The following is a 10,281-nucleotide window of genomic DNA, read 5'->3' on the forward strand; positions in this document are numbered from 1 at the left end:
ACACGCACACACACGCACACACCAGAAGGGGCGGGGCTTGAAACTCGGCGCGGGGAGATTCGAGCGGAACTCGCGGCTCCAGACGATGTTTGTTTACGAAGAGTCCGCAGCACCGAGAAGAGTTAGCCCTCCGTATGCTGACCGGTAGCTCGAGCCCCGCACGTCTCATCCTAGGGCGGGTTCAGCCGGACTAGCCTACCGAGCTACAGCTGCTCTCCTGCAGGCAAGTCCCAACAACACAATCTTCCCCCACGGCAGAGATAACTGCTGGTCGGCAGCTAAAATGGCCTTCTCCGCCTCGGAGTCGGGTTATCTCCCCCGGCTGAGATAACCGCTGGTCCGCGGACTTTGAAGCAGATTAGCTTATAGTGCTACACAGCTAGTTGCATATAGGGGAATTATTCATTGAACCGCCTCATTATGGTGCTTTCGTTGATCTAGGTAGAGGCTAGTAACGTGGCTCAAGGTAGAGGCTAGTATCATCTAGAGAGGCTAGTAACGTAACATGGTAGAGGCTAGTGACGTGACTAGGTAGAAGCCGGTAACATCTAGAGGCTGGTAACTTTACTAGGTAGAGGCCAGTAACGTCTAGATGCTAGTAACGTGACTAAGTAAAGGCTATTAACGTGACTAGGTATAGGCCAGTAACATCTTGAGGCTATCACGTGACTAGGTAGAGGCTTGTAACGTGACTTTAGGCAGAGGCTATCACGTGACTAGGTAGAGGCCAGTAACGTGACTTCAGGCAGAGGCTGGTAACTACTAGGTAGAGGCCAGTAACGTGACTCTAGGTAGAGGCTAGTAACATCTAGATGCTAGTAACGTGACTAAGTAGAGGCTAGTAACGTGACTAGGTAGAGGCCAGTAACATCTAGAGGCTAATAACGTGACTCTAGGTAGAGGCCAGTAACTTGCCTTTGACTCTAGATGGAGGCTATGGACATGGACGAGGAGCCTGTGATCGTGGCAGTCCGAGGCCCGGACCTCGGTGGAGGCCCACGTTTCCACTTCCCTCTGTCAGACTCGGAGAGCAGCCCGGAGCTGGAGACCGGTCTGGACGAGGAAGAACCGCCTCCCATCATGAGCACCTGGGCCTTCAACCAGCGCTCTGCCCCGGGCCAGAGGGGGGAGCCACGCCCCAGAGCTGCACGGGGGCCCGCAGCCACCCAGCCCCGCCGGAGGACCAGGTGGATATGGAGAACCTTACCTTACATTCACACTACATGCGCCTGTCGACGGATCTCATTGACTTTGCATGGGGAGGTCTCGAAATGCATTGCGTGTCTGTCCGTTCTGTCGGCTCCGTGGCCTTCGTGAAAAGTTTAGAAATGTTCAACTTTACGTGCAGCGGCGGATCCGTCAGCCAATCAGATCGCTGTTATGCAAATACACTACTGTGACACAACTTGGACTCTGTCTAATGAAATCGCATTTTTGACAAAACCCGGGAGCACACGTGGGTGTGTCAAAAATCCCCCACTGCCGGCCGGCAGCGGGGGATTTAAAAATGGAGGACAAAGTTATCATTGCTGTGGGCAATCTCACAATTCTGTTTGACCAGTCCCTGAACACGTACAGGGGCAACACTCTCCTTGCGACCACGGGATCCATTTTGCAATAACAACAACAAGCAGGAAAAAGGCGGCTTTAAGCGGGGGGGTGATTTGATTGGCTGCAGGCTGCGTCTACAAAGACTACTCCCCCGTACGTCAGACACGCCCTCGGTGATCCGTTGATGGATCTCAATGACTTTTGCATGGGGCACTCTCGAAATGCACTGCGGGACCTTCCGTTCTGGCGGCTCCGTGGCCTGTGTCAAAAAGTTGAGAAAGGTTCAACTTTTCAGGCAGCGACGGATCCGTCGGCCAATTAGAACTCCAGTGTTTTCCATACATTGACCAATGTGTGGCGCGTTACTATGGTGTTACTGTGAAATATAATTATCGTTCCGTTCGTCCATCTCCGCATAGCACTCTTTCTCCCTGTCATTCTCGTTCACACACGCACACAGAGACAGGCGCGCGTATGCCAATGGTGCGCGGGTACACTACCACTTATTGGATAAACCTGCGTATCACTGATACACTGCACAAGCACTGACAGCGGATTCCTCCACGCCTCCTCTCAACACGCCTACAAAGAAAAACCCGAAGCAGCGGGATATTTGCGATTAATGTGAAATGCGGTTATAGTTGATCTATATTACGGTGTTAGACCCCCAGCCCGTCTTGTAGGCAATTTGAATTTGCTCTGCAGCAGGGACTGGAGATCGGGAAGAGGCCGATCAACTTTGAAGTCTATTTTGTGCGCGATTGCTTGATACACGAGTGAGCAAACGCAAAACGTCCCCCCTCGGATTTTAAAGACCCATAGAGCCCTTTAAGAGTGCTGAAACCGCCAACCAGAACTGCTGCATTGTGGCGGAGAACCCGAGATTTGATTTGGTTCTCGGCAGCCCTATTAAAATGGTGGAATTACAAAGTGTGTGTGTGTGTGTGTGTGTGTGTGTGTGTGTAGACGGGGACTCGCTCCGCCCTCCAGAGCCTTCCTGGACTTCCTGCTGCGGGCCCCGGCCGCCAGCGAGGCCCTCCAGGGGTCCGGCAGCAGCACCGACATCAGCGGCTCTGACACCGAGGAGCAGGCCCCGGGCCCCTCGCTGGGGGCCTCTGCTGCTCTGGGGCCCCCGGCTGGGTCAACAGGTGACTCTTGTTTATCATCAGGCCTCCTGAATACCGGCATGTCCAGGTTGACTTATTCCACTAGTATTAGGTAACTAGTACTTTCATGGAGGTAACTAGTACTATCAAGGTATTAACTAATACTATCATGGAAGTAACTAGTGATATCATGGGAGTAACTAGTACTATCAAGGTAGTAACTAGTACTCTAAAGATAGAAACTACTATATGTATGTAACTAGTGCTAACATGGTAGTAACTAATAGTACTATCATGGTAGTAACTAATGCCTCTTTTCCACCGACAGTACCAGAACAGCTCCCCACAGGGACATACACACTAGGTCCTCACAGGGACATAGATAAACACTAGGTCCTCACAGGGACATAGATACACACTAGGTCCTCACAGGGACATTGGCGTGGAACAACTTGGTTTGGTTCCAGGCATGTCGTGTTTCAATCTAGAATAAAGTACCTCTTCAACATGAGCGGGTCGTCATAGCACGAATACGCTAAACTGCAGTGACGTACTTATCCACACAAAACATAAACAGACGGGGCTACACACAGGAGTGTCTCCACCACTGTCGTGTTCTTGAGCACTGATCCTGCCATGTTCAATAATCAATAACTATTGTTGACTGAACGCTAATGATAGTGTTTAAAGATAGTGGGTGTCGGACGTTGCGCTCGTCCAGTCTGGCCAATCAGTGGCCAGCAGCCTGTTTACGTCAAACCAGTATCAGGACAGCTCTCTTGGAACCTTGACGGAGGTGAGACTAAAGAAGTACCAGATACCAGGTACAACATTTCGGTGATGGTGAACATTTAGCTGGTACTGTCGACGGAAAAGGGGCGTAATAATACTATCATGGCGGTAGTACTAGTTATAATTTAAGCCATAGCAGGCATCGCTAGCTGCACTAGCATCGCTAGCTGTTAGCTGCACTATGCCCTGAAGCTAACAGATGCTAACCCTGCTGTTTGTGTCCTGGTGTCCAGAACCCAGCGCCCCGACAAATGAAACTGCAGGGGGGCGTGTCCAGGTGAGGAACTAGTGGTCACACACTCTAACCCCTCTAACCTCTGGGGTACACAATGACTCCTTTCACAACTCCAGGACGTTCTCTGCACTGTCTAGCCCCTACCTGCTCCTTAATGACCTGTCTCTGTACTGTCTAACCCCTACCTGCTCCTTAATGACCTGTCTCTGTACTGTCTAACCCCTACCTGCTCCTTAATGACCTGTCTCTGTACTGTCTAACCACTACCTGCTCCTTAATGACCTGTCTCTGTCCTGTCTAACCCCTACCTGCTCCTTAATGACTTGTCTCTGTACTGTCTAACCCCTACCTGCTCCTTAATGACCTGTCTCTGTACTGTCTAACCCCTACCTGCTCCTTAATGACCTGTCTCTGTCCTGTCTAACCCCTACCTGCTCCTTAATGACCTGTCTCTGTCCTGTCTAACCCCTACCTGCTCCTTAATGACCTGTCTCTGTACTGTCTAACCCCTACCTGCTCCTTAATGACCTCTCTATGCTGTCTAACCCCTACCTGCTCCTTAATGACCTGTCTCTGTACTGTCTAACCCCTACCTGCTCCTTAATGACCTGTCTCTGTACTGTCTAACCTCTACCTGCACCTTAATGACCTCTCTATGCTGCGTACCCTAGTTAAGGTGTGGACGATGTCAAGCTCTGCTCTTGTCATCGATTTCAGCTGGGCCCCGTGGTCCCGCCTCCGGCCACTGTGACTCCGCCCTGTGTCCCGGTGGCCACACCGTCCTTCCAGCCCAGCCAATCGGAGGAGGGGGAGGGGGACACCTGCCCCATCTGCTTTGAGCTGTGGGCGGCGGCGGGCGAGCACCGGCTGGCCACGCTGCGCTGCGGACATCTGTTCGGACACGCCTGCATCAAGCGCTGGCTCAAGGGCCAGGGGCAGGCCGGCAAGTGTCCTCAGGTTAGTGGCTGAGACACCTCAATCATCCGGTGAACAGACGGTGCTGTGACTCATTTAAATAACGATCCCTAATGAGAGCAGATTATTATACTTCTGATCATCTTGTCCTTTATGGCTTCACTGAACCTACGGGAGCGTCTTATCAAACTGATGAAACAGTCAGTCAGGGGGTTTTGCCGCTCATCTGCCTGCTGTTTGCATCTACCTGTAGTGTTTCTACTCTTTCGATTGAATATGTTTGTACTGCCTGTTGGTACGTCTGCAGTGCAACAAGAAGGCCAAGCGGTCGGACATCGTTCTGCTGTACGCCCGTAAACTCCGCGCCGTGGACAACTCGGAGCAGGAGGCCATGAAGAAGTGAGGACTGCCCTTACCCTGGTTAACCCTGACCCCTTAACTAACCCGAGCCCCCTAACTAACCCAAACTCTCGTCATGTGATGTAAACGAGAGACCCGTAGAGCGCCGACCGTAGAACGCTCTCGTAGCTGTCGTTCTGTGTACACGATGGTTCTGTCACCTTCACGGACCAGTCTGCTGGTGTCGTGGCAATTTCTCTATCAGAGTTTGCATCTAAGGCAGATGAGATATTTAGATGCAAAAAGCACACAATACTTGTAGACAAATTGGTCGTCATATATATTTGTAATAAAAGTACGAATAAAGATGCATCACTACATGCATCAACAAACAACATAACAGGCATACACTACAATAATCTGAGGCCTCAGATGGGAGTTCTCCCTGCATCTTACTTCATACTCTAAAGGTACGCTCGGAGAAAATCCACCGAGTGTTCCAAGTCGTGAGTTTTTATTCACTTGGGTTGGGTTCTGGAGGGGGTGTGTCCCCCAATAAACCAAAAGCCTTTGTTTACCAGATGGTAATCTTTACAATTGAAGCTCCCCTGGATGCCATTCAATGGGGTTGAGGCGCAGGCCCACACATCAAAGGATTGCAAGGAAACGGAATACATCTCACAAAAGGAGAGGAAGAGGCAGGCAATAAAATGCATCACACGAAACCCAAAGGTTCACACTTTAGATGACCCACAAGGAGAGTAAAAGGCAGGCAATATATGCATCACACAAAATAGTAACAAAAGTTAAGTTCATGGACAAAAAACGTAACAACATGTAGATTTTCCATCACACTGGTCCGGAACCAGAAGGCGTGTTCTGGCTGAGCTGTCTAACCTCACAGGGTTAGGGGTTAGGGTTAGGGTGTGCTCAGATGTTAGGGTGGGCTCGGGTTAGGGTGGGCTCAGAGGTTGGGGTTAGATGCTCCTGTTTAACTCTACATGTCGTGGTGACAGGTGTCTGGCGGAGGAGCAGACTCAACGCAGGAAGGCGGAGCTGGAGTCGGCTCAGTGCCGCATGCAGCTCCAGGTGGTGACGGAGGAATGTGGAAAACTCCGGAAACAGGTCCAGGTGGGTCTCCCCAACGTCTTACTGCAGAGGAGTTGTTGGTGACCAGTGTTCAGAGCTGTTGGTGACCAGTGTTCAGAGCTGTTGGTGACCAGTGTTCAGAGCTGTTGGTGACCAGTGTTCAGAGCTGTTGGTGACCAGTGTTCAGAGCTGTTGGTGACCACGGTGTTCTGATCCTCTGTCCTCCAGGATATCCGGACGCTGATGTCTCAGGCGGGCGGAGCCTCCTGGTCCACAGGGGGTCTGTCCCAGCGGGCGGAGGCTCCCCGGGGGGGCAGCCACTACACCTTCTCCAAGGGCGTGCTGGTGTCCCAGGCCGGGGGCTGCCGGGTCCTGGCCTTCTGCGGCCCCCTGGGCTGCCTGCTTGCCTCCCAGCCCTCGCCCCAGGCCACGCTGGTCCCAGGTGGCTAACCCGCCCGTCCGTCTGTGTGCCGAGCGTCCCTCTGTCCTCCTGTTGACCCCGCCTCTCGTCCTCAGGCTACGGCGTGAAGAAGATCAGCACGGTGAACATGAAGGCCAGTCAGTACATCCCCATCCACAGCAAACAGATCCGCGGCCTGGCCTTCAACCGCCGGGACGACAGCCTGATGCTCTCCGCCTCCCTGGACAACACGCTGAAGATCACCAGGTCCTCACAGGAACATAGATACACACCAGGTCATCACAGAGACGTAGATACACACCAGGTCCTCACAGGAACATAGATACACACCAGGTCCTCACAGAGACGTAGATACACACCAGGTCCTCACAGGAACATAGATACACACCAGGTCCTCAGCGACATAGATACACACCAGGTCCTCACAGGAACATAGATAAACACTAGGTCCTCACAGGGACATAGATACACACTAGGACCTCACAGGGACATGGCTGCATACTAGGTCCTCACGGGGACATAGATACACACTAGGACCTCACAGGGACATAGATGCATACTAGGTCCTCACGGGGACATAGATACATACCCCCAGGTCCTCACAGGGACGATGATACCCCCCCCCCCAGGTCCTCACAGGGAGATACACACCACGTCCTCACAGGGACATAAACATACACTCTTGTCATAAACTGACCAGTCCAGGTGTTTTCTGATTGTTGTAGTTTGCTGACGAACACGGTCGTCCAAACTTACAACGCTGGGAAGCCTGTGTGGAGCTGCTGCTGGAGCCTTGACAACAGTAACTATGTTTACGCCGGACTTCTCAACGGCTCGGTTTTGGTCTACGACACCAGAGACACTAGCACCCACGTCCAGGAGCTGCTGCCGCTCGGAGCCAGGTAACACTCACTCACTCACTCACTGGCTCACTGGCTCACTGGCTCACTGGCTCACTGGCTCACTGGCTCACTGGCTCACTGGCTCGCTCACTCACTGGCTTACTGGCTCACTGGCTCACTCACTCACTGGCTCACTAGCTCACTCGCTCACTGGCTCACTGGCTCACTCGCTCACTGGCTCACCGGCTCACTCACTCACTGGCTCACCGGCTCACTCACTCACTGGCTCACTCACTCACTGGCTCACTGGCTCACTCGCTCACTGGCTCACTCGCTCACTCGCTCACTGGCTCACTCGCTCACTGGCTCACTCACTCACTCGCTTGCTCACTCGCTCACTCACCCACTCGCTCACCCACTCGCTCACTCGCCCACTCGCTCACCCACTCGCTCACTCGCCCACTCACTCACCCACTCGCTCACTCACCCACTCGCTCACTCACTCACCCACTCGCTCGCGGACTCACTCACTGGCTCAGTCCCTCACTGGCTCACTGTCTCCCTCCCCCCTCCCCCCAGGTCTCCGGTGCCGTCCCTGTCCTACATCCCGCGGGCGGGGTCCGGCCCCTTCCCCTGTGGTGGGCTGCTGGCCGGCTCCCTGGAGGGGGGGTACTTCTGGGAGCAGCTGGAGGGCACCAGCTACCGACCGCACCAGCTCCCCCTGGAGGCGGCCGGCTGCATCGACATCCAGGTGGAGACGGCCACCCGCCACTGCCTCGTCACCTACCGCCCAGGTACCCTCACCCTAAAACCTCATCATTAACCCTCACCTACCGCCCAGGTACCCTCACCCTCACCCTAAAACCTCACCCTTAACCCTCACCTACTGCCCAGGTACCCTCACCCTTAACCCTCACCTACCCCCCCGGTACCCTCACCCTAAACTCTCACCTACCGGTAATGCGGTACAGGAGTAGTTGTGTTAATGTAGGGTTAAAGTAGCGGATGGACAGGAGTAGCGTTAAAGCATCACTATAGTAGCGGATGGATAGCAGTAGAAGTCTGGTCATGGTAACGAACCCCCTCCTTATCGGTCCTTGTGAGTGGAGAAGTGAGGAGGCTGAGGTCATATCCTCGGACATGAAGTCATGTGTAGACACAATGAATAATGAGGTGGTGAATGTAACCTTTGACCACAGGGCGCTCCAACCCGTCTCTGCGCTGCGTGCTGATGGAGCTGACCCGTGCGCCCCAGCTGGTCCCCTCCCTGCAGGGCTCCCTCCCTGGAGGGGCCTGCTCCTGCTCACCGGTCCAGACCTTCAACGCCGGCTCCTCCTGCAAGCTGCTCACCAGGAACGCTGTGTTCCCCAGCCCAGCAGGGGGCGCCATGCTGGTCTGCGCTGGAGATGAGGCCTCCAACTCCACCATGGTGAGGACTACAACACAGGATGTAATAGGACTACAACACAGGATGTATTAGGACTACAACACAGGATGTATTAGGACTACAACACAGGATGTATTAGGACTACAACACAGGATGTAGAGTGGAGAAAAAGGAGAAGTTCGATTTCTTTCTAGATAATGCAAATAATGCATATGGAAATAATTATTTGATCAGAGTCCGGAGACAGTTGAGTCAGGAGTTTGAGGAACCATGTACTAGCCTTACTTCCTTGCCACTAGCCGTCCATCCTAGCCACTAACCGTCCATCCTAGCCGCTAACCGTCCATCCTAGCCACTAACCGTCCATGCTAGCCACTAACCGTCCATGCTAACCCCATGTGTTGCAGGTGTGGGACGCTGGGTCCGGAGCTCTGATCCAGAAGCTGCCTGCTGATCTGCCTGTGTTGGACATCTGCCCCCTGGTGGTGAACGGAGATCACTACCTCGCCTCGCTCACAGAGAAGATGCTGAAGGTTTACAAATGGGAGTGAAGGGATGATGCTCTGACCAGGATGGTTCATGGGTACAAAGGGGACATGAAGGGGGTTCAGGATCGCGACAGAGGAGACCCCCATTCATGAGCCAGGACCCCTCATCGCTGCCCTGTCATATGTCCGTTTGGTCGCTCGGGTGATGATGTCTGCCTTAGTTCTCCTCCCTGGAGGAGAAGGATGAGGTTTGGTCCCAGGGACCAAGTTAGTTCAGATATGGACCTCACATCCCATAATTCACAGTGTTTTTGTGTGTGATATGTACATACTGCCAACTGTATTTTTCATTGAATAAATAATCTATGTTTTCACAATCCAAGTATTGTCCCTGATTAGTACAGACATTCTGGAACATTGGGCCGCTATGTAAAGAGCCTGAAGGGCCCTATACACACTTGCACTAGGGGGCCTATACACACCACCACTACGGGCCCTACACACACTACCACTATGGGTCCTACACACGCCACCACTTGGGCGATGGGGGCCCTATACACACCACCACTAGGGGCCCTATACACACCATCACTAGGGGCCCTATACACACCACTACTAGGGGGAAGGGGTCCTACACACACAGCCACTTGGGGACGGTGAGGTGTGATTCATTGCCTTGAATGAGCGTCTGTTTCTCCGGGGCACTTTTAACCTGACATGCTGTACAATGAGTGTTTTCTAATCGTCGCTTGTTTCTGTTATTGTCCCCTGCCTCCAAACTACGGATCTACATGTATTATGATCTTGCCGTGCTCTGGTGCTATCTCAAATATCAAATCAATCAATTTTGCGCCTGCCATGAGTAACATGCTGATATGATAGAAATAATCAAGTCTCAATGTACGTTTCCAAATATCCATATATTGGTAGTGATTGGTAGTGAACCCTAACCCTAAACATTTTTACATTTTCTATTGAGTATTTTTATAGTATCTTTAAATTTGTATTCACTTTATTAATGTTTTCCTTTGCTTGGACCAAAGTCTCCACTATCTGCAGCCCGACACTGGGGGATGGAACCCAAAGCCTACCTGTGACACTGGGGGGTGGAACCCA

The 10,281-nt window shown here is 52.6% G+C and overlaps 1 protein-coding gene across 1 annotated transcript; it reads left to right on the plus strand.

The window, feature by feature from the left end:
* The first annotated feature begins 51 nt into the window (after positions 1–51).
* Positions 52–9,760, plus strand: rfwd3 (ring finger and WD repeat domain 3). Its single transcript, XM_056599575.1, has 13 exons — positions 52–223; positions 928–1,187; positions 2,518–2,699; positions 3,683–3,726; positions 4,402–4,641; positions 4,907–4,998; positions 5,955–6,069; positions 6,256–6,469; positions 6,544–6,694; positions 7,174–7,350; positions 7,870–8,084; positions 8,490–8,719; positions 9,085–9,760. Exons 2-13 carry the CDS (start codon positions 928–930, stop codon positions 9,226–9,228), a joined length of 2,064 nt encoding a protein of 687 aa, XP_056455550.1. The 5' UTR covers positions 52–223; the 3' UTR covers positions 9,229–9,760.
* The last annotated feature ends 521 nt before the right edge of the window (positions 9,761–10,281 follow it).

The sequence above is a fragment of the Gadus chalcogrammus genome, chromosome 9 (assembly GCF_026213295.1).
Source record: "Gadus chalcogrammus isolate NIFS_2021 chromosome 9, NIFS_Gcha_1.0, whole genome shotgun sequence".
Taxonomy (NCBI): domain Eukaryota; kingdom Metazoa; phylum Chordata; class Actinopteri; order Gadiformes; family Gadidae; genus Gadus; species Gadus chalcogrammus.